The sequence below is a fragment of the Podarcis tiliguerta genome (assembly GCF_965153285.1).
Source record: "Podarcis tiliguerta genome assembly, chromosome: 6".
Taxonomy (NCBI): domain Eukaryota; kingdom Metazoa; phylum Chordata; class Lepidosauria; order Squamata; family Lacertidae; genus Podarcis; species Podarcis tiliguerta.
Window position 1 is genome coordinate 85,416,121 of NC_139539.1, and position 22,580 is coordinate 85,438,700.

The window sequence follows — 22,580 nt, forward strand, 5'->3', positions numbered from 1 at the left end:
GGTGGAGGTAATGTTTGCCTGCCAATGTAAGCCCTGTGCTGCCAAACAAGTCGGTTGATTGCAACCTGCCAGCACCCCAGGTTCCAAGATATCATTCAAAATGGCACTTTAAAGATGCAAAAGGCCTAATAAAACAAACACTGCTGGAGCAGGGGTGTTGCATGACTGACGGGTGACCTCCCGTCTAACATCTCTTCAGGCAAACATTTTCCCACCTGTTACAAAATGGGCTCATCTGACCTGTCCATCATTTTGATGCCAGTATCTTGTCAGTGTTTGTAAAAAGAAAAAAAAGAAGAAAAAAAAAGGAAAGGGTTCTGCCCTCCCTTTATCTCCTCAGTCTCCTTGTCGGCACAAAAAGAGTCCATGAGAATATCCTTGCAGAGTTCTATTCTTAAAAGTCCTTGTGCAAAACACAACTGAATAAGAATACACACCAGCACCAACCAACCCAAACACCAGCCTCAGCACAAACTAACATTTCTCACTTTATATATACAACCTGCTGCAGGCTGCTGAGTCATGCTGACCCAGCTTTATTCGCATTAAAGAAACAGCGGCCATTTTAGCCATGACATATCTGCACCTAAGGAGATACTGGGGCAGAGGTTCTCGACCTGTGGGTCCCCAGATGTTGTTGGATTACAACTCCCATCATCCCTGAGCTCTGGCCTTGCTAGCTAGGGGTGATGGGAGTTGTAGTTCAACAACATCTGGGGACCCACAGGTTGAGAAAGGCTGTCCTGGGGTCTCTTTGAACCCTCTTTGATCAACACAGACAGGACTGATTTAGTTTCTATGCAAAGAGGAACCCTGCACTGCGCCAGATCCAGAGATATGGGAGGAATTTGGCTCAGTTTGCATTTTAATGTGAACCTGTTAGGAAAACATTCTTTAAGAAAGAGATAAAAGTTCCTGAATTTTCTTTAGTGTGCAGGTGTGGCACTCTAGGCTTGATTGGTGTCAGCTGGAGGTGCAAATAAAGGGAGGAAGTTGCAGGCTGCAATTTCTGCACGATGAAAGCACACACACGTAAGCTGACAACAAGTTTGGAAGTAAGACAACGTGTGCTGCTGATACTGAGAGTTTTGCTGTGTCAGGATTGTTAATTACTGGACTGAGATTATACCATGCTGGAGAGATAAAGAATGTAAATAGCTTGTACAGTGGTGCCCCGCAAGACGAAATTAATTCATTCTGCGAGTTTTTTCGTTCTACGAGTTTTTTCGTCTTGCGAAGCACCAATGTGTATTGATGGTTTCCCATAGGAATGCATTGGCGGTTTTAAAAAAAAAGGCGCAAGACGTTTCGTCTTGCGAAGCAAGCCCATAGGGAAATCCGTCTTGCGAAGCAACTCAGAAAACGGAAAACTCTTTCGTCTTGCGAGTTTTTCGTCTTCCGAGGTATTTGTCTTGCGGGGCACCACTCTATATATCAGTAACAGCAATGCTTGTGCAACCAGTCAAGCAATATAGAAGCTCTTGACTGTGAATTTGAATATGACTCCTGTGTCCTCTGCCTCCGGGGAAAACTCTGCTACAACCAGTAAGAAGTGGTTTTACCGAGGTGTCACCACACAAGCAGGATGCGCAGCAGAAGTGTGTGGGCAGTAACCTCTAGTAGAACCAGCCCCATATCCCATCATCCCTGACCACTGGTCCTGTTAGCTAGGGATGATGATGGAAGTTGTAGTCCCAAAACACCTGGAGGGCCGAGTTTGCCTATGCCTGGGCTACAACATGAATACCAAGTCTTGACTGCCCATAGACTGAACAACAGCATTAGGACCATAACCTTTTCAAAATATGTTTTTAAAAACCTGTTCACTGTAACTCGTGGCATAAGATAAGAGTTAAAAAGCTAAAGGCAGCTTAGAGGACTCCCTTAGCATGTATCTGTTAGCTGGTTTTGTCATCACTGCCACGTTGGTTTGAGACCACGTAAAAAGCCTCTGTCAATGTTTATCCTTTTGTGCTCAGTCCCTTGGGAGCTGGATTATTGCATCAAAAACATACCCTCAGATTGAAACATGTAGGCAGACATTTTACATGTACCCAGAAGACGTGGGAGCAACTACAGAGCCAAGGAGAGGAGGGTTTTGTTAGTCTAAAAACGTCCCTTCAATTTAAACAGAAATGAAACAAATCCAGTGGAAGAGGTGATTTCAGATTGCATCTCTTTTTCACTTACTATCCTCTTAGAAGGCAGACAAGTAAACAACTGATTAAATATTATTATCATTTCTTGTCTAGGTCTCACACCCACCCTCTGAACGACTGTCTGCAGTTGGGGTCAAAGAGTCTAGGAAAGGTAATTGGATATACTGTCCCATCCAAACCTACATTCTCTACCCTGTTTTACTTTGAAGGCCCAGAACATGTGGTCAGTTTGCATTGCACAGACTGCCCCCACACCGCACACAGATTATTCACTCCCCCCCCCCCTTTCGGTCTCCTGTTTTTGTTCTCTCTCCACTCCGATGAAGCCTTGATGTGCAAGATCGCTAATGACCTCCTCTTAAAGCATTCTGGCAGTCTATCACAAGTTTCCTGTCTCAATTATTACATGAGATTCAAGTTGTTCTGCCTGGCTTCTGTCAGGGCTAGACAATAATTGCAACCCCCACATAAATCTCTGCTATGTTTTTTCTGCCAGCTTTCCTTCCTTCCTTCGGTTCTGCTCACAATCTATGCCCTGGAGAATGTCTGCAAATTCTCTACTTATGCTGGAATTAACTAAGAAGTGAGGTCAGGCTTTCCTGACAAAGATCCCTCATCAACTCCTTCCGAGATAAACTGGTTCGGCAAAAAGAATCACCTTACCAATCTGGCAGTCTTCAGGCACTTTTAACAACATATGTTTGATTATTTCATTTATGAAAGACTTCCTATGAAGCATCTCAGAGCAAATACCCAATAAAGAATAAGGGGTTTCTGCTGGTTCAAAAGCTGGAGAGGGGGCAGGGGTTTTTTTGGGAATCTTGGGTGCAACGAGTAAGAAAACTTTAAATTTGTTAATTGTCTCTGTTGCAGTTGGGATATTGCACTATGTGCCTGGGAATAAATGGTATAAACTAAAATGCATTTGCACTGAGAGGTGTGTGTGTGTGTGTGTGTGTGTGTGTGTGTGTGTGTGTGTGTGTGTGTGTTAGCCAGGATTATCAAGAGCTTCCACTGTTTTCCTTACCAAAACAAACAGAAAAGATTTGCTAAAATCATGCATATGTAAGTTACTTACCGTGGATTGTGAGTTTGAGTTCCTTAAACTGTTTGCCAGCAGAATTGGCTGCACTGCACTGATAGCGCCCTTTGTCTATTCTCCGAGCACTCTTAATGTGCAGGATCTGGCCTTCATCCAAAACCTCAATATTAGGATCCCCTAAGAAGAGGGGCCTGGAGGAAAACAAAAACAAAAAAGCACCACCACTTCTGTGATACTGTGGGTGCACACAAGCCACAATGAATAACTTGGAACTTATTTCTGCATAAACATGCCTAGGATTTCTCTATGTGTAATACACCACTCCTTCAACTCATCAGCATTGGGTTATTGTAACCAAACGGGTGTGTCCAGCTGGTGTCCCCAAACTGATGGCAAAATGAGTCTCCCGCCAATGAAATGGGGATCATGGAAATATTTAGCAGTTCCCCCTCCCCCTTCATTCCTCCACTACCACCTCCATTGCTGTTCTGAAAGCTCCCCACATCTTCTAAATCAGATTATTCAGGGGAGATGCAAGGGAAAGAGGAAATTGCCAAGCAACACCGTCATTCATTCATTCATTCAGCCTTTATTGGCATAATATCAAAATTTAAATGATATACCTATTAAGATATACTACAATGTCACTTCCAGATGACCTTTTTATTGAGCACTAATTCCCCTTTGGTTGCACCAAGTTTGTGGGGAGGTTAGGCATTTTCATTCCAAATGCACATTTCTAAATTCAGTTTGATATGTTTACGGAGAAGAGGACTGCACCAGAACATTTTAGGAAATATGAAAGCTAGTGAATATCTAAGTTCAATGTCTGTATTTTAGTCCGGGAGATATGGATCAAGCCACAGTTCCTACTGAAATCTGCACAAATCTGAGTTCCTTGTGTATGTCCAGCCATAACCCTACAAGGTCAAACTGCTGCACATAAATGGTGCGTCTGCAACAGGACAAGGACAATAATCCACCAACAGCATACAAATCAATATGGCTAACCTGATCCAAAACACCCACCCACCTCACTCACACACGAAAACAAAGATCACCACAGCCAATCACAAGCAAACAATCACACCCTAGGCCAACCCCAACCTCTCTCACCACCAAAGGAACACAAGTGAACAACGCAAGCAACGCTGACACCAAACTCTACATACATTAAACATAATAGAAACACCGCCACCTGACCCCACCCCCTTCCATCTTCCCTCTCTCCACCCCCCTTTCTTTTTTCTTTCTTTTTTCTTCTCCCCCTAATGCCTCAACAAATGAAACGGATTTGTAAAAATGTTGCATGGAGGGGAAAAAAATACGAGGCATTACACTTACTTCTGTAAAACAAGAAAATTCTTAATAAAAAAATAAAAATAAATGGTGCGTCTGCATTACAAAATTCAAATCAATGTGAAAATCTACTGAATTGTCACAGCGCCAACAAACCAAGGAACTGTGGAAGCTGCAGTTCTAAGCAGGAAGCTAGGCATCACCAAGCAGTCACCCCTAGGGCTTCATTGAACAAAATCACATTGTTCCAACATTTAAACCTGGCTCATAATAGTTTACATTTGTTATGTAAAGGTAAAGGGACCCCTGACCATTAGGTCCAGTCGTGACCGACTCTGGGGTTGCGGCGCTCATCTCGCTTTATTGGCCGAGGGAGCCAGCGTACAGCTTCTGGGTCATGCGGCTAGCATGAGTAAGCCGCTTCTGGCGAACCAGAGCAGCACACGGAAACGCCGTTTACCTTCCTGCTGGAGCGGTACCTATTTATCTACTTGCACTGCTAGGTTGGCAAGAGCAGGGACCGAGCAACAGGAGTTCACCCCATCGCGGGGTTTCGAACTACCGACCTTCCGATCGGCAAGTCCTAGGTTCTGTGGTTTAACCCACAGCACCACCCGCGTCCCTTTATTTGTTATGTAGATGTGCCCAAACAATTCGAAGCCACAGTCTGACAGCATTTATTCAATTATTAAACTTCTTAACTTGGGATCTCCTTCCTTGGGGGGTTTGAAGCAGAGATTGGATGGCCATCTGCCATGGATGCTTTAGATGAATTTCCTGCATTGCAGGGGGTTGGATTAGATTTATAATGGGGAAATCTTTGACACCCCCCCCCCCGATGTTCCTGAACGACATTTCCCATCCACTCCAGCCGGCATGGCCAATAGTCAAAGCTGATGGGCGTTGTGGTTTGACAACATCTGGAGGGCCAAATGTTTCCCTTCCACAATCTTAACCATCTGAACCTGTGTGCAAATCAGCCCAAAGTGGTGCCAAAATACCCAAAGATCAGGTATTGATAACCCAAAGATCAGGTAACAGCTACCGGCAATGTTCTACACTGTACAGATTTCCAAGTTGCAGTTGCCATTAGAATATCCACTTTGGCCGCTGGCCTGCATTACGAAATGCTAGTGCTATTTGTCCAAGAATATTTATATACTCATTTTTGTTGTCCAACTAACATTTGTACTGCCAAGTTCAATCCCCTTAATGGGCTTTTCCTGGAAGATGTGTAGTTCAGAGGCTCAAAATCTCAACTCTACAGTATACTGTGCTGGAATGTAACTCTGCGCATCTGTAAAAACATTTCACCTTCTGCTATATTCTGCCGAACAAATGAAATAATAGGCTTGATCCACTGGAAATGTCTCCTGGGGTCACTCACATTCATTTCATTAAGGCTTCCATTCACAAGTTTCCAATACACCGCTGTTCATGTGGCTGCTTTTTGAAAAGATATGAAAATGACATATGCAGATTGATCTTAAAGCCACAAGAGTCTGCTGTTTAGGTTCACACAAAGCCTTGTTTCACCCTGGGACTACAAACGTCACAAGAAGGTATGGTCTAGTACCTGACTTCAACAGGTTTTAACATTCCTAAAAGCCTTTGTGGCGTTCATTTACTAAAGCTGAATGGTTGAAAATAATGCCAAATCAATAGATGTCAGGTAGAAGAGGAGCTTCCCTGGGCTTTGTGATTACATTTTGGGGGAGGATGAATAACCTTTTGCTACAAAATAAAAAAAAATCCTTCCAGTAGCACCTTAGAGGGGGACGCGGGTGGCACTGTGGGTTAAACCACAGAGACTCTTGGGCTTGCCGATCAAAGGTTGGGGGTTTGAATCCCCGCGGCGGGGTGAGCTCCCGTTGCTCGGTCCCTGTTCCTGCCAACCTAGCAGTTTGAAAGCACATCAAAGTGCAATTAGATAAATAGGTACCGCTCCAGCGGTTTGTCAGAAGCAGCTTAGTCCTGCTGGCCACATGACCCGGAAGCTGTACGCCAGCTCCCTCGGCCAGTAAAGTGAGATGAGCGCCGCAACCCCAGAGTCGGCCATGACTGGACCTAACGGTCAGGGGTCCCTTTACCCTTTACTAGCACCTTAGAGACCAAATAAGTTTGTTATTGGTATGAGCTTTTGTGTGCATGCACACTTACTGAACTGGGCAGATGAGCAGCTTTAACTTTTATCTGGGCTTGCCCAAACCGCACTTTATGTGAATTTAAAGGTGATTATGTCTCTACTTTTTCCTAGGGGGGAAAATCCCTTTCATCCAAGTGGCAACCTGCACCACCTCCCCCCGCTAAATTTAGTTTTTCCCAAGCAATCCCATAAAAGAAGAAATTCCAATATAAATCTGCATGTTACTCGACTGTGAACACACTGAAGCACATGGTGTGTAGGTTGTATCTTTGTTTTGCTTTTCATGTGCTGCAATCTGTCACCACACTCCCTACTTCGTTTTGCTTCCATCAGCCCAAAGGAAAGGATTCTGCCTGCTTTTTCCCAGCCACGTTCACATTTTTTGTTTCTTCGTTTATTTTATGGGAGCTCTTTTGCACAGAACGGCTCTTGCACAAAACAGCTGTATTAAAAAGAACCAGTGCTGGGTTTTTTCTAGGAAAAAAGAGGTGCTGAAACTCACCACGAATGCCTCCCTTGTTCTGTTGGAATGGCAATGGTGCCCACCTGAGAGGTGCCAGAACTGAGTTTCAATGAGTTCCAGCAAAGAATGGAAAAAGAGGACTGATGTGCAGCCCAACTGTAGCTGTGTACAGCCATTTGGGTGGCGCTGTGGTCTAGACCACTAAGCCTCTTGGGCTTGCCGATCAGAAGGTCAGCAGTTCAAATCCCCACGACAGGGTGAGCTCCCATTGCTCTGTTCCAGATCCTGCCAACCTACCGGTCCAAAAGCACACCAGTGCAAGCAGATAAAGTAGGTACCACTGTGGTGGGAAGGTAAACGGCATTTCCGTGCACTCTGGTTTCTGTCACGGTGTCCCGTTGACCAGAAGCAGTTTAATCCTGCTGGCCACATGAGCCAGAAAGCTGTCTATGGACAAACACCAGCTCCCTCGGTGAGATGGGCGCCGCAACCCCATAGTCGCCTTTGAATGGACTTAACCAGGAAGTTGGATTATCCTCCACCAGGGCCAGGGCCTTCTCAGTGATGGCTCCGACCTGGTGGAATGCTCTGTCCCATGAGACCAGGGCCCTGCAGGATTTAATTTCCTTCCACAGGGCCTGTAAGACAGAACTATTCCGGCTTTCAATTTGAACTTAGCCTGATCTTTTATTCCCCTTCCTTTCCCCCCCTCCCCTTTTTATGAAGATTACCCGCTCTGGGGTCCCACAGCTAATTCTCCCCTGGTCTCCTCGCTGGCCCAAATAGGACTAATTTAGCCAGCTAGCCCTGGTGATCATCTAATGTTTATTGGATGGATTTCCCCCCGAAATTGAGTTTTGATTTTATTGTTATTCACGTTTTATACTGTATTTTATGCTGTTTTTTTGTAGCATCAATTAAGTGTGTTAGCCATCCTGAGCCCGGTTTTCTGAACGGGGAAGGGCTGGGCATAAATAAAAAGTTATTTATTATTATTATTAACCTTCCAGGGGTCCTTTATGTTTACGTTTACTTTTACCGATATATCAACAGGAAGACAACAGTTCCTCATCTCTCTTGACTATCTTTGCATCAATGTAAGAACGGGCACTTACTTTCCATCTTTGAACCACTGGATGATGGGGAGAGGGGTACCACTGACTCTGCATTCCAAGGTGGCATCGTGGTTGAGGACGACGGAAATTTCGCTAGATGTGTCAGCACCTCTTATGGTGGGTGGGACTTGGTGGGAAAGGAAACAATGAGAATCACTAGTCAAACAGGAGGAGGAGAGTGGTTAAGCAAAATGTATCATGCTCCCTGACTCTTATAGATGGGGCTGGATCACATCAAAAGAAGCAGCAACCATAATTAGTAAGGGCCAAGGTTAAAGCTTACTGGGAAATGATATATAATGAAATGAAAAGGATGTTTTAAATAACCTTTGTAAAAAAAAAAAAAAGCAACCCAAAAAGCCAGAAGCTGTTCTTTTGGGAATTATAGGGAGAGAACTACCTAAAATGTATAGAAATTTATTCATGTATGCTACTACAGCGGCAAGAATATGACTTGCCCAAAAATGGAAAGAAGCAGAAGTCCCAGCAAAGGAAGAATGGATACAAAAACTTACGGAATATGCAGAAATGGTGAAACTTACAGGAAGAATAAGAAATCAAGATAACTTAAGTTTTAAAAAAGAATGGAAATGGTTCATCGAATCTTTACAGATAAATTGCAAATAGATCAAAACATTGGCAGGATTACTGTAACAATCTGCAGTATATATTTAAAGAAGATGAATAAAGGAGCAAATTAAGTTAATTTGGATATGGAAAGAAGATATTAAAAACAAATTTAAGGAACCGCAGAAAGAGGGGGAAGGAAGTCAAGTTTTGAAATGACTGTAAAATCAGGGAAATGTATAAACTTGAAAAGTATAAACAAACAAACAAAATTAGTAAGGGCTGCAGAGCACTTAGATGCTATTATAAAAAGAGGCAAGAAAACCTGAGTTGGCATTAGGTGCCCCACCACTGCTCTATAACTTAGGCTTATATTAAACGTCAGGTATACTTGAAATACTAAAGGCTACATTTTCAAGATTACTATCTTTAACAATACCAACCTCGCACATCTACACTGAAGAATTTCTCTGAGCTTCCTGCTATGTTGGTGGCTTTACATGAATACAGTCCAGCATCATCAGTTGCAGCTTTAAGAAGTTTCAACAGCTTCCCATTGTTCAAAATCTGCAGAGTGCTGCTCTCCACCACCTGAAAACAATCCAAGAGCAACTAATTCAACACCTGCCAGATATAGCATCTGAATAATCTAACTCACCCACACCATTTCCTGGGCCTAATTAGGCCAGTCATACTTTAACAGTATTCCTGAAAGATATAAAGCATGATCTGCAATTAGGAGTCATGGCAGAGGCTAAATAATTTTACAGATGTCAATGAATTATCACTATGATCTTCCAAATCTGAAGAGACAGTTGTTTCCTTAACTAGTTTTCTACTAGTGCAAGGATGCAGGCAGCAGGACTGGAAAAATCACTACAGCCCAGAGCTATAATAACCCTTCCACTCTTGCAGCCCATCACATCATGAGCACAAGTGAATAACTAATTTACCATATTTTTTGCTCCATAAGACGCACGTTTTTCTTCCTAAAAAATAGGGAAATGTCTGTGCATCTTATGGAGCGAATGCGTGGTCCCTGGAGCTGAATTGCCCAGGGGCAAAAAGCAGATCATGCTTTTTGTTTTTGAAAGCGGGAAGGGGGTGTTGAAACAAAGCCGCTGATCGTTTGCCGATCAGGGAGAGAGATAAGGGCCGCTAGAGATAAAGGAGGCTGCCTGGAAGGGGGGAGATAAAGACAGCAAATTTGCAAAGGGGGGAAACAGGAAGACTAAAGCATTAAGGAGAGAAATTAGAAGAAAAGGAGGAGCAAAAAACTGCTCTAGCTAAGACACTAGGGCAAACAAGAGGGAGGCAAGTGTTGAAAGGAAACAGCTGATTGGTGGAATTCGAAGAGAGAGCAGGGAAGTAAAAGCCCATGGATCCTCAGGATTTTTACATTGGGTCACTCCAAATTCACCATCAGATCACATAGCATGTCCATGGCTACAGCCTGCACCAAAAAAATCACCCACCCACTGTTTCCTGGGGCTGCAATGGTGCAAAAATGTGGTTACAAAGCATGGGTCCACATGGATCCTCAGGATTTTTCCATTGGGTCACCCCAAATTCACCATTAGATCACATGTCTGTGGCCACAGCATGAACCACAAAAATCATACATCCACTATTTCGTTCCGAATATTTTTTCTCTCTTGTTTTCCTCCTCTAAAAACTAGGTGCGCCTTATGGTCAGGTGCACCTTATGGAGCGAAAAATACGGTATATTGTTCAATACTTACTTCTCCAAACATTGAAAAGTTTCAGGGTCACGGAATTTATCCAGGTTTGCTTTGCTTTGGAAGGATGTCACTGGAGACTTACTAGTGTTTTTGCAATATTTGACTTGTTAGCACCTGTCTGTCTTGAGAGACAATGGAGTACACCTCTGGGGGTGAAGTCAAGCCACTGCATTAGCAGCACCAAAAGAACCTCCCAGGGGCACAAGCCTGAGCAGTGTGTACAGAGGTCCTGGGCTGCCCAGATGACAAGATTCACTCTCTTGGCTGAGTGGACCAAAAGAAAGCAGAGCAATGTATATGGAACCAGCTTGGCTGCACGGGTTGCCAAAAGGAGGAGTACAAGGTACCACCCAACCATCCTAGGGACTTCAGCTGAGTTTTACCCCTTAGTCTTTCATTCTCCTTGAGATATCACACAAAGCAGTGGAGATTTAGGATCACAGCTTTCCTTCTCTTAGATGGGTATATTTGAGTTTACAGTGGTGCCTCGCAAGACGAAATTAATTCGTTCTGTGAGTCTCTTCGTCTAGCAGTTTTTTCGTCTTGCGAAGCAACCCTATTAGCGGCTTAGCGGATTAGCGCTATTAGCGGTTTAGCGGCTATTAGTGGCTATTAGCGGCTATTAAAGCCTTAAGGGATTAGCGGATTAGCTGCTAAAGGGCTATTAGCGGTTTAGCGGCTTAGAAAAAGGGGGTGGGGAGCGAAAAAAAATCTCAAGACTCGCAAGACATTTTCCTCTTGCGAAGCAAGCCCATAGGGGAATTCGTCCTGTGAAGCGCATCGAAAAACGGAAAACCCTTTCGTCTAGCAGGTTTTCCGTCTTGCGAGGCATTCATCTTGCGGGGCACCACTGTATTTACAAATATAAAAGCTGGACACAGGTGGAGGTAAACCATACACATCACTTGGAAAGACAGGCAAACTAATGCCAGTGTACTGGAAGAAGCAAAGATCACCAGTGTTGAAGCAATGATTCATCAACACCGACTTCGTTGGACTGGTCATGTTGGGTGGATGCCTGATTATCGTCTTCCAAAGCAACTACTCTATTCCAAACTTAAAAGTGGAAAGCGTAATGCTGGTGGTCAACAAAAGAGGTTCAAAGACTCTCTCAAGGCAAATCTTAAAAAATGTAGTATAAACATGGACAACTGGGAAACACTGGCCTGCGAGCACTCCAGTTGGAGAACAGCTTTTACCAAAGGTGTCATTGACTTTGAAGATGCCCAAACTCAGGACAAAAGGGAGAAATGTGCTAAGAGGAAGGCACACTTGGCAAACCCTCACCGTGATCAACTCCCACCCAGAAACCTATGTCCCCACTGTGGAAGGACGTGTGGATCCAGAATTGGCCTCCACAGTCACTTACGGACTCACTATTAAAACTGTGTTCATGAAAAGCAATCTTACTTGGCTACGAGTGATCGCCATAGAAGAAGACTAGCCTTCTTCCCTATGGCTATGCTGGCTGGAGATGATGGGAATTGGAGTATAACAACACCAGAAGGGCTATAGGTTCTACCCCCAGGCTCAAACAGACAGCTATAGTCCACTGAAGCCAAAAGTATGCCGTGGCCTATGGCTAGCGCAATAAAAATATATGATTTCTGAAGCCAAAAGCCTTCAATATGCATTCTACTATTGTAATGGTGGGATTTTACCAGCAACTCAATGAAGACACAGTAATGAGGAAAGAGCAAAGTTGGATGTAGGACATTATTTGTTTTACAACATTCTCAACATACTCAATTGCCAGGCATCTTGCTAACATCTTGCACCTAAACACCATGACATCTGTCTTAAGACATCCTCACAGGGTCAATTAATGACCTTGTTTGTCACCTGACAAATATATATATATGGATTTGAATACCTATAGTCTACTTAAATTTGTCCACAACTGATGCTTGCTGCTTGATGGTCAGTTGTACGCAAGGGCATGGGTACTCTATACCCAAAGAAAAATCCAAATCCAAGGGTAAGGAGCTATAGCTTCAACTTGCAGAATAAAACATGCAGATGAGCTGAATTTGCATTCGTATTTACATACAAACCCACTACTCAACCTGGCTCCTAGTCTCAGGCTTCCAGGTAAATGAGAACATTGGGCCAGCATGGAAATAACAGCAGGAGCATAGGTAGGTAGAGCAAAAGACAGGGCAGCAGGGGGGAGAATTCAGGGAACACTCTGAGCCACTAGAGTTATACTTCTTAATTAACAAATGACTGTTTTCACCAAAGTAAAGTTCTTTGCAAGGGATTACATGGAACGCCCATTGTAATCATTAAGCCACACAGCAACCTACCATTTGCTTAAATATATGAAACACTCAGTCCAAATCTATCCGAAGGAGACAACCATCACCAAAGAGCAGTTAGCAAAAAAATTACAGAGTTCTTCCTGAAAGCTTTCAGGAAGCTTTTACTGGGGAAGAGGAATTAACTTTGTTGGGTTTTATTTATTTTACTTGTAGGGCGGGGGAGAATCGACCACACCTATACATACCTGAACATCAGCTTTGTACCAAGTGATGATGGGGAATGGGTTGCCAGATACCTCACAAAACAGACTGATGGGCTGATTAATAGTCACAGATGAATTTGTCACCTTGTCCTGATCTCTGATTTCAGGTGGAACTGCAATCAAAGAAGCTGAATAAATACTTATGTGAACATTTGGGTGCTTGGTTTTGCCTTTTAAAAACATTTTATTTTATTAACTATTTATTCATTTCATAAAATTTATAAACTGCTAAATTGCAAAAACACACCCTCAAAGCGGTTTTTACAAAATATAACACTGCAAAATCAAGAAAGATTTACAACCCTGCTTCGAAGCAAACAAGAGTAAAAATACTAAAACAGATTAAAATTACCTCAACTTACTAAGTATCTGCGTAAAGGTAAAGGGACCCCTGACCATTAGGCCCAGTCGTGACCGACTCTGGGGTTGCGGCGCTCATCTCGCTTTATTGGCCAAGGGAGCAGGAGTACAGCTTCCGGGTCATGTGGCCAGCATGACTAAGCCGCTCCTGGCAAACCAGAGCAGCGCACGGAAACACCGTTTACCTTCCCGCCGGAGCAGTACCTATTTATCTACTTGCACTGGTGTGCTTTCGAACTGCTAGGTTGGCAGGAGCAGGGACAGGGCAACAGGAGCTCACCCCGTCACGGGGATTCGAACCGCCGACCTTCTGATCAGCAAGTCCTAGGCTCTGTGGTTTAACCCACGGCACCACCCACGTCCCTTAAGCATCTGGGTAGGCTTGTCTAAACAGGAACATTTTTAGCAGGAACTGAGAAGGCTACAGTGAAGATGCCTGCCTGATCTCACTAGGCAGAGAGTTCCAAAGGGCAGACGCTGCCACACCAAACAACGGGTATTATGTGGCACCTGCAGCAGTGCCAATTCCACTGATCGAAGCGGGCATTCTTCTCTTTTTTATTATGTAGCTTCCACTCACAGTGAAGTGTGCCCCCACCCCTGGGGTTGACATTTATTCAACTAATACCGAAAACCTAGTCAATTTGCAAGCAGAGCCTTGTTTTTTTTTTAAAAAAAATCAATTTTGAAGTCGATTGAAAGAATAAAATAAACAACATTTGTAAATATAGCATTAGGTAAAAAGGTAAAGGTAAAGGACCCCTGGATGGTTAAGTCCAGCCAAAGGAGACTATGGGGTGCAGCGCTCATCTTGCTTTCAGGCTGCAGGAGCCGGCGTTTGTCCACAGACAGCTTTCTGGGTCATGTGGCCAGTGGGACTAAACCGCTTCTGGTGCAATGGGACACCGTGGCAGAAACCAGAGCACACAGAAACGCCATTTACCTTCCCGCCACAGTGGTACCTATTTATCTACTTGCACTGGTGTACTTCTGAACTGCTAGGTTGGCAGGAGCTGGGACAGAGCAACGGGAGCTCACCCCGTCGTGGGGATTCGAACTGCCAACCTTCCGATCGGCAAGCCTAAGAGGCTCAGTGGTTCAGACCACAGCGCCACCCGCGTCCCTATAGCATTAGAAAGATATTTGGTGCTTGTTTACCATGAACTTTCAGGTTGTAAGTTTTTTCTGTGCTTCCAGCTTCATTGACCGCAACACAGACGTATTCTCCATTGTCATATGGTGTGACTGAATCAATAACCAGCAGGGTGCCATCTTCCAAGATTGAAATGCCAGGTTCATTTCCAGTTAGCTCCTTGTTATTATGCAACCATTTTATCACAGGCTTTGGGGTACCTGCAGAGAAGGACAGAGTGTGCTATACGTGGCTTCTGAAATTTCGCTTAAAAAAAGGAAATACTAATAATAAGGTTTTTGGGAGTCTTCAATGAAACACAGGCCAGTAATTTAACTGACACAAGCCCTGTATGGAGACAACGACAAACCCAGGAACAAAGCACTCCTAGATTGTCTAACAATGCACTTAGATTGTATATAATTTTAATTAAAATTTCTGTTTTACAATTTAAAATACTCATTTTTACATCCTTAAGATATCAATGACTTCCCTTCTTCTCTTTCCATGGTTCATTTTGCATATCATAAATCCCTGCATATTTTACAAAAAAAACCTATACCATTCAGTATTCCATTATTGCATCCATCAAAACTTGTTTACACTGTTGAATTTATCTTAATGCTGCCAGCGTTTTCAGCTGTACACAATTATTTCCCATATATTCAATAAACATTTCCCAATCTTGTTAAAATGTATGTTTTCTTGTTCTCTTATTCTATATGTTAAGTCTGCAAGTTGTGCATATTCTATCAACTTAAGATGTCATTCTTCTTTAGTTGGGACCCACAATGCACCCCTATTGAAGTATATCAGCACACCCAGTGAACTTTTAAAACAATTATCTGGTTTTTCTTCCACTCTACCAGTAGTAGCTACTGGCAATGTGGCAGAGAAGATGCCTCAGGTTTCCAAGAACAATTGCAGGAGATTCTAGGTGCATGGTTAACATTGCATTCCATACCTTTGGCTGGACATGGGAAGGCAATGCGTTCCTTTGCTACTCTTTCCTGCAGCGGAGTGTTGTACGGCGGATCAAGCACACCTACAGTAGGAGGTTCTAAAGTGAGGGAAGGAACAGAAATTAAATATTGCGTTGCTTGATTTCCCAAAATGTGTAAGTTTCTCAAAATTCTGTTTCAAAACTCAGAAATACGATACAGTAGCACCTCGGTTTTCAATCATCTCCGTTGACAAACATTTCGGTTTTCAAACGCTGTAAACCCAGAAGTAAATGCTTCGGTTTTTGAACATGCCTCAGAAGTCGAACAAGAAACATGGCTTCCGTTGACTGCAAGATCCTGAGGCCTGAATGTCAGCTACGTTTCAGAACTCAAACGGACTTCCAGAACGGATTATGTTCAAAAACCGAGGTACCACTGTATTCAAATTGCATGGTTTCATTCCTATTTTTTAAAGCACTTTTTAAAATACGAAGGTTTCATTCTCTGGGTAACACATTTGATTCCTCATTTCACTTCACATGGTGACTAGGGGTGCACTAGAACTTTTCAGTGGAAAAAAACCACACATTCTCTGAAAGCTTGAACAAGATACCTGAGTGTCTCATCTCATGTTAAAAAGTTGAATCCTACTCAGATGAAATACAATTTTTTTCCTCACATGCTTCTTGTTTTGTGCTATTGCATAATAAAAATGAAAGGGATAATCCGTTACTGTGCTAACATTTTTGGCTCCAACGCTATAGTACCTTGAACATGGACCATTATCTCAGCTTCATCGCGGCCGGCAATGTTACTTGCCACACATTTGTAGATTCCCGAGTCTGATATCACAACTTTGCTGATTCTGAGAGCCCCGTCTGAAGAGGCGCCATATTGCCTGTTGTCTACCAAAATGGGATTTTGGTCTTTAAGCCAAGTGATCGTTGGAGGTGGGATCCCATGCGCGTTGCAAGGTATATCGATTCTGGAACCAGCTTTTGCTTTCATCACTCGAGGCCCACGTTGTATCTTTGGAGGAACTAGGCAAAGTGACTTAGTTAGTGCTGACACAGAAAGGTTTTATCAGATCATTCAGTAAGATATGATGGATGGGAGTGCAGCACTTGGCCTCTACATGGCTTAAAGACTTTGAAAATCAACCCTCTTAACTATCAACCCCAGCTAGCATGGCCAATGGTCAGAGCGGTGGTCCAGGAACATCTGGGGAGCCATAGGTTACCCATCCCTGCTCTTAACCATACTGATTGTGAAGCAAATTCCAATTGCTAAAGCACATAAAGAAGCATAAAAAGGTAAAGGGACCCCTGACCATTAGGTCCAGTCGTGACCGACTCTGGGGTTGCGGCGCTCATCTCGCTTTATTGGCCGAGGGAGCCGGCGTACAGCTTCCTGGTCATGTGGCCAGCATGCCTAAGCTGCTTCTGGTGAACCAGAGCAGCGCACGGAAACGCCGTTTACCTTCCCACCAGAGCAGTACCTATTTATCTACTTGCACTTTGATGTGCTTTCAAACTGCTAGGTTGGCAGGAGCTGGCACAGAGTGATTGGAGCTCACCCCATCACGGGGATTCAAACCGCAGACCTCTGATCGGCAAGTCCTAGGCTCCGTGGTTTAACCCACAACGCCACCCGCGTCCATGAAGACGCATATGTTGAGTTTATTTAGGGCAGAATTCAATGTTGTGTTTTTAACATCGTTCCATCAGCACAGGCATTCCAGGTTCCCAAACAGAACCATCTCCCCTCTCCTCCCCTTGAATATAGACGAGGAGGAGAGGATGCAGCTGCCAAGGCCCAGTCCTTGTGATGCGCTAGCTCTGAACTGCAGAGAGCAGAGAACCGCCCTGAGTGGGAAGAATGGGGGGGGGGGGGGCGGAGCAAAACACAAGGAGTCTTCATTTTTTTAAAATAAAAAAAATGCTTTTTATGTGCATGTCTAATCTTGCCCCTTTCTCTCATTTATTTATTGGTGTGCATTTTTATTTTTTGTAAATCTACCAAAGAATAATATTAATTTAAAAAAATGGGATTAAGGGGTTTTCTCAGGATAGTGGAGGGCTTGTATGCTGTGTCCCGTTGGTGCAAATGCCCTGTGGGCAGGAGAACAAGAAAAAAAGGGAGTTGAGGAGGGTCAGTTGAAGAGGAGTGAGAAATGTCCCTATTCCCCCCCCCCCCCGAGGTATGTTGGCGGGTCTGTGATTTTGTGGGTTTCTTTTTATATATATATATAATTTTTAATTAGGTTTTTTTTAAAACATATCATTTTCAACAGTAATTAAACATACTTTTACATCTTATTCAAATTTTTGACTTCCATCAATCCTGTCTGAAAATTGTCCAATCTAACCTCTCAGTATGCATTTCTTATTTTCCCCATTACATTTCAAACTCATAACCAATATCTCTATCTTTTTTGTACTTTGTAACACTTTGTATATTTCTCCTTACAAAACTTCTTGCAGTCCTACTAGCGTAATTTGTTGATTACAGATTTTGTGGGTTTCTTTGGCATCTGGAAAAGCTGTTAAAGATGCCTGCTACACTGCGCTTTCTTTCCATTAAGATAGGATTTGTGGAAGAGGACATTCCAACAGACTGTGCCCAAAAAGCCTTAGGGTGTCAAGACCCAGGCATCCCTCCTAAAAAATATGGGAAGATTCTGGTGCCAGCAACTGAAGGAGTACCTCTGCATGTATGTCTAGACTTTCCCCCCCACTAACTCAGAAAGGACTCTTACTGCACTCTAAACAGCTTACCATGTACATTGAGCTTCACTGACTGAGTCGCATTCCCGGCAATGTTTGTGGCTACACAGAGATACATGCCACTGTCTGAAACCCGTGTCTCTGTGATCTTCATTGACCCTGAAGGGAGGAAGGTGTGCCTGGAAAAAGCAGGAAACAGATATGACTATATAAATATTTACCATGAGGGGGAATGCACGTTGCTGAGATATTAGTAATGAATACCACACGCTAAACGGCATCTGTTCAGTATTATTTTTTGCTCAGATTGGCCTGGTTTTCACCTAACTGTGCTTGTGATCTGTCTTACGTCTTCCTTCTACATATCTCGCGAATGAAGTAAGAGACTGAGAACAACCCCCCAAAAAAATCCCCCTTTTAAATATGCCGTGCCATCCAATCTATGGAGAAATTAGTGGATTTTTCTATCGTGCTTCTACACTTGAGGAAGTGTCCCCCAGCCCAGCCCAGCCCATATATCATCGCATGGCGTGTTCACTGAAAAACAGGAATTGAGGGACCTCCATTGGAAGTAAAACTTTACCAGTCCAGAAACAGGTCCCTTTGGGTGTTAGCCACTGAAGGAGGTGTACCAAAATGGCTGGGCACAGGGCCCCACTGACCAGAAAAACCCCAATGTTCCCCACTCCTGTTTGTGGGCAGCTGAAGGGAACTGTAGAACCTTTCCAAGACTAGTTTACTGCTGAGTGCACAACAAGCATGCACAAGACCTATAAAATCTTTGGAGAAAAGCACATTTCTAACAATATCTGTATTTTGGCTCACGTATTGTTTTGGAAAACACAAATTACATAAAGGTAAAGGACCCCCGGCAGTTAAGTCCAGTTGTAAACAACTCTGGGGTTGAGGCTCATCTCACTTTACTGGCCAAGGGAGCCAACGTTTTGTCCACAGACAGTTTTTCCAGGTCATGTAGCCAGCATGACTAAGCCGCTTCTTAGTCAGAGCAGTGCACAGAAACACTGTTTACCTTCCCGCCGGAGCGGTACCTATTTATCTACTTGCACTGGCATGCTTTTGAACTGCTAGGTTGGCAGGAGCTGGGACCGAGCAACAGGAGCTCACTCCGTTGTGGGGATTCAAACCGCCAACCTTCCGATCAGCTAGCCCTAGGCTCTGTGGTTTAGACCACAGTGCCACCCGCAAATTACATAGGCTCACGTTAAAATGTAAACTGAACCAAATTTCTCCCCCATCCCTGGTCAGAAGAAGTGACAGACCATATATTCAATGTATTCTTTGAAAAGGAGGGATTCTCTGTGTTAGTAATAGTCTCCATGCTTATACTTCATCCTAAAGTCATTAATGCTGATTTACAACAAATTACTATACTGCTACTAACAGCAAAGCAGTGCACTGTAGGAAAAAAATGGAAAAACAGAAATCTTCCTACCATAACTTGATTAAGAAAAACATGACAAACTATATTAGTGATAAAACATACATGTGAGGAAAAACACAATACTTAATAATCAAGGAAACAAATGAATTGAAAGGTGGGTCTTGTTTTTCCATTTCTGAAATGATGAAATAAATGATTATATTTCCCACTTTAATTTATTCATGGTATTATAGAGTTTTGGTTATATTGTCTCTCTCCCCTCTTCATATGTCATTTCCTTGTTGCTATGGTTGTTTGTTTTTCCTATTTTTCATTTATTTATTTTCTTGTCTTTTTTTCTTCTTGCACTTCTTGAGAAGCAAAGCAGCTCAATGTATAATGGCTTTCATCCCACACCGTCACAACCTAGTATTGATAAAATTTATTTTTAAAGAAGAAAAAGAAATCCATGTATCCATGCCAAAATGAAGTGCAGCTCAAAATAGAGCTACAATTTCGTTCCCAAGTGTATATTCTGACGCTATGTCTGAGCCACGTAATCCCAGTCAGGTGAGGAACAGAAAATGAGGGGCAGGGAGAAAGTGAAGCCAAGCTAAACAGCAGATAGACAAAGTCATGACAGGAATGAGATTTGGAAACAAGAAAAAGCTGTGAGACAGGAGCAGAACCCAATGCAAGACCAAGAACGACGCTACGCAATCAGCAACTGCGCATGATATTCATTGCTGCACAATACCCACTTCCAACTGTATGTACATCAAGGCAGCCCCACGTTTTTAAAAAAAATCCCAATAGTAGCATTTCATGAAGAAAGTTCTCGGCCAGGAATGGGAAATTGGATCTGCCCCATGGGCCAGATCCTGACCACTCCCAGCCCCTGCAGGCCAGGGAGACCCCCACCCACCACCTGAGAACCATCTGACGCTAAGGCTAAGTGTTCACCTTTGTGGTTCAAAATCAAACTGCACCAGCAAAGGAACAGAGGGCTTGAAGGTGCAGCGTTCTCTTAACTTGATTTGTAAAAATAATCATATTAAAAAGCCTCTGAGCAAGCTAATACCTTGCTTTTTATCTACCATCCCAAAACCAATTGCAATTATTCTGAAACAAAAAGAAAACTTTACTTAATGTATTTTTTTAAAAAAAATGTGGTATTTTTGTGCCTCTGTTCCAGCCAAAACCTAGACAGATCCCCCTATAGACTTACTCTTCTTATATCATCTGGGGCTGGGGAACATTCAAAAATATAACTCCCCACATGCCATCTGAAATGGTAAGCCTACACCACCTGACTGCTTTGAACACGTGTTTTTACTCTGGGTTCAAAACCAAAAGGTGTGGATCTCTTAAAATGGAGAGACTACAACGTTGCAATTTATTCTGCAAACTACTGTGTCGTCGCAGACAACGCTGTCTATACTGTTGGCTTTTTGCAGTATGGTAGCGCTGCAGAGAGCTTGCTGGGGAGACCATGCATTAAAAAGGGACTCAAAAATAACTTAAACAAGGTTTTAATTACAAAAACAAAAACTCCTTATACACTAAATACATCAACAACAAACCAGACCCAACCACCAACCCATCCCCCAGGGTAATGGCAGAGCTAGGTGCTGCTCCTTATATACTACACCCAATTGCTGACACAGCTTAATCAATGCAACTCAGCAGCACCTGCTATGTTTCACAGCTGTAAAGCTGGATCTCGTTATTTTGCTCTGGCCCTTGCTCTGGTCCCTTAAAGACATACACATCGGGTGGAACAATGATGAACCTTTACATTTAAAGTAACCATTCAACATATACATGATGGTCCCGATCCAATGCACAAGAGCAGCACACGGCTAAGCAGCAACGCTATTGGAATCAGGCCCATATTGGGAATCTGATAGTCAAAGGTAAGGCACTGATACGTCTACAATATGTTGTCTTACTGCGGCCCAATATGAGTTTGAGACTCAGCACTGAGTTCTTGCAATGTGGCTTCCATGCTTCAGTTATTGGGGGTGGGTGGATTAATTTCATAAGACTTTTCTGCTCGGAAACGTTTCAAGGCTATATGGATGAGTTGGCATTTTCTTGTTGCTATTCTTATGTCAAACAATGTTCTGTAAAGCTACCCCTGGCCTGAAAAAATGAAGCATTTCAGAAAGTTTGAAACTTGTTTTGTTCTTGTAACCACATATTAGAGGAGGGCACATAGCATTACTAATACATAAGCAATACGAGCAGCCAGAAAGTGTGGAAACTGCATTGTAAAATCCTATTAGATTGTCTAATTTGAACAAAGTGTATTTTGCAATACAAATTCACAATACTGCCTTGTACTCAGTGTGGAAAACCACAAAAAGCACAGTGGGATTTGGAAGAATTTGTTGATTCTGATGCAAACCCTCCCGGGTCAACTTAAGGATTTCAGCAAACAGACCAGAGAAACTGGAATCAAAATTTTGGACCATAGAGAATTGAGATAAAGCTAACATTTCTGGCACGGCCCAGGAAACTGTATTAAAAGACCACACCAGAAAGATATTTTTTTTGTACATTTGTGCGTTTTACTGATTGAAAAAGCAGGCAGCCATGCAAATATGTGAGTGTAATGGTTCTAGGGGTTGCTCGTGCGTAAGCCAGTGCAAACACCTGGCTGGATTGCCTGAGTGAACCTTTTCTGTCCGGACAGCCACTCACCCGTGGCTGTCTCAATCGCTGGCAGAATCCGTCAGTGGGTGTTTCTTAAACTTCTTCCAGCAAAGAAGCTCTTTGACGCCTAGTCTTCTCCTACTCTCTCTGCGCAAAAGCCTTCTGCGCAAGGAGGGCGTAGGCAGCAGAGGAGCCCTACTCTCCCCACTGGTCCCCAGCAAGGAGTCATGGGACCGCCTCGCCGCTTCCCCCATCTGCCCCCCTTCTCCACTGGTGCTACGCTGATTCTCTTCCCCAGAAGATGGGCTGCCTCTCCCAATCC

At 43.3% G+C, this 22,580-nt stretch overlaps 1 protein-coding gene across 4 annotated transcripts in view; it reads right to left on the reverse strand.

The window, feature by feature from the left end:
- HMCN1 (hemicentin 1) overlaps positions 1-22,580 on the reverse strand; it is a 298,745-nt gene that overhangs the window by 152,301 nt on the left and 123,864 nt on the right. For all 4 annotated transcript variants that reach the window (XR_014512480.1, XM_083445251.1, XM_083445252.1 and 1 more), the window contains 8 exons: positions 18,271-18,398; positions 16,261-16,533; positions 15,514-15,609; positions 14,576-14,770; positions 13,040-13,170; positions 9,235-9,382; positions 8,225-8,351; positions 3,238-3,392 (listed from right to left, as the gene is read on the reverse strand). Coding sequence is in view for 3 of the 4 variants with exons in the window: in XM_083445251.1 (XP_083301377.1) it covers positions 3,238-3,392; positions 8,225-8,351; positions 9,235-9,382; positions 13,040-13,170; positions 14,576-14,770; positions 15,514-15,609; positions 16,261-16,533; positions 18,271-18,398 (1,253 nt within the window). In the remaining variant the exon portion in view is untranslated. The remainder of the gene's footprint in view (positions 1-3,237; positions 3,393-8,224; positions 8,352-9,234; positions 9,383-13,039; positions 13,171-14,575; positions 14,771-15,513; positions 15,610-16,260; positions 16,534-18,270; positions 18,399-22,580) is intronic.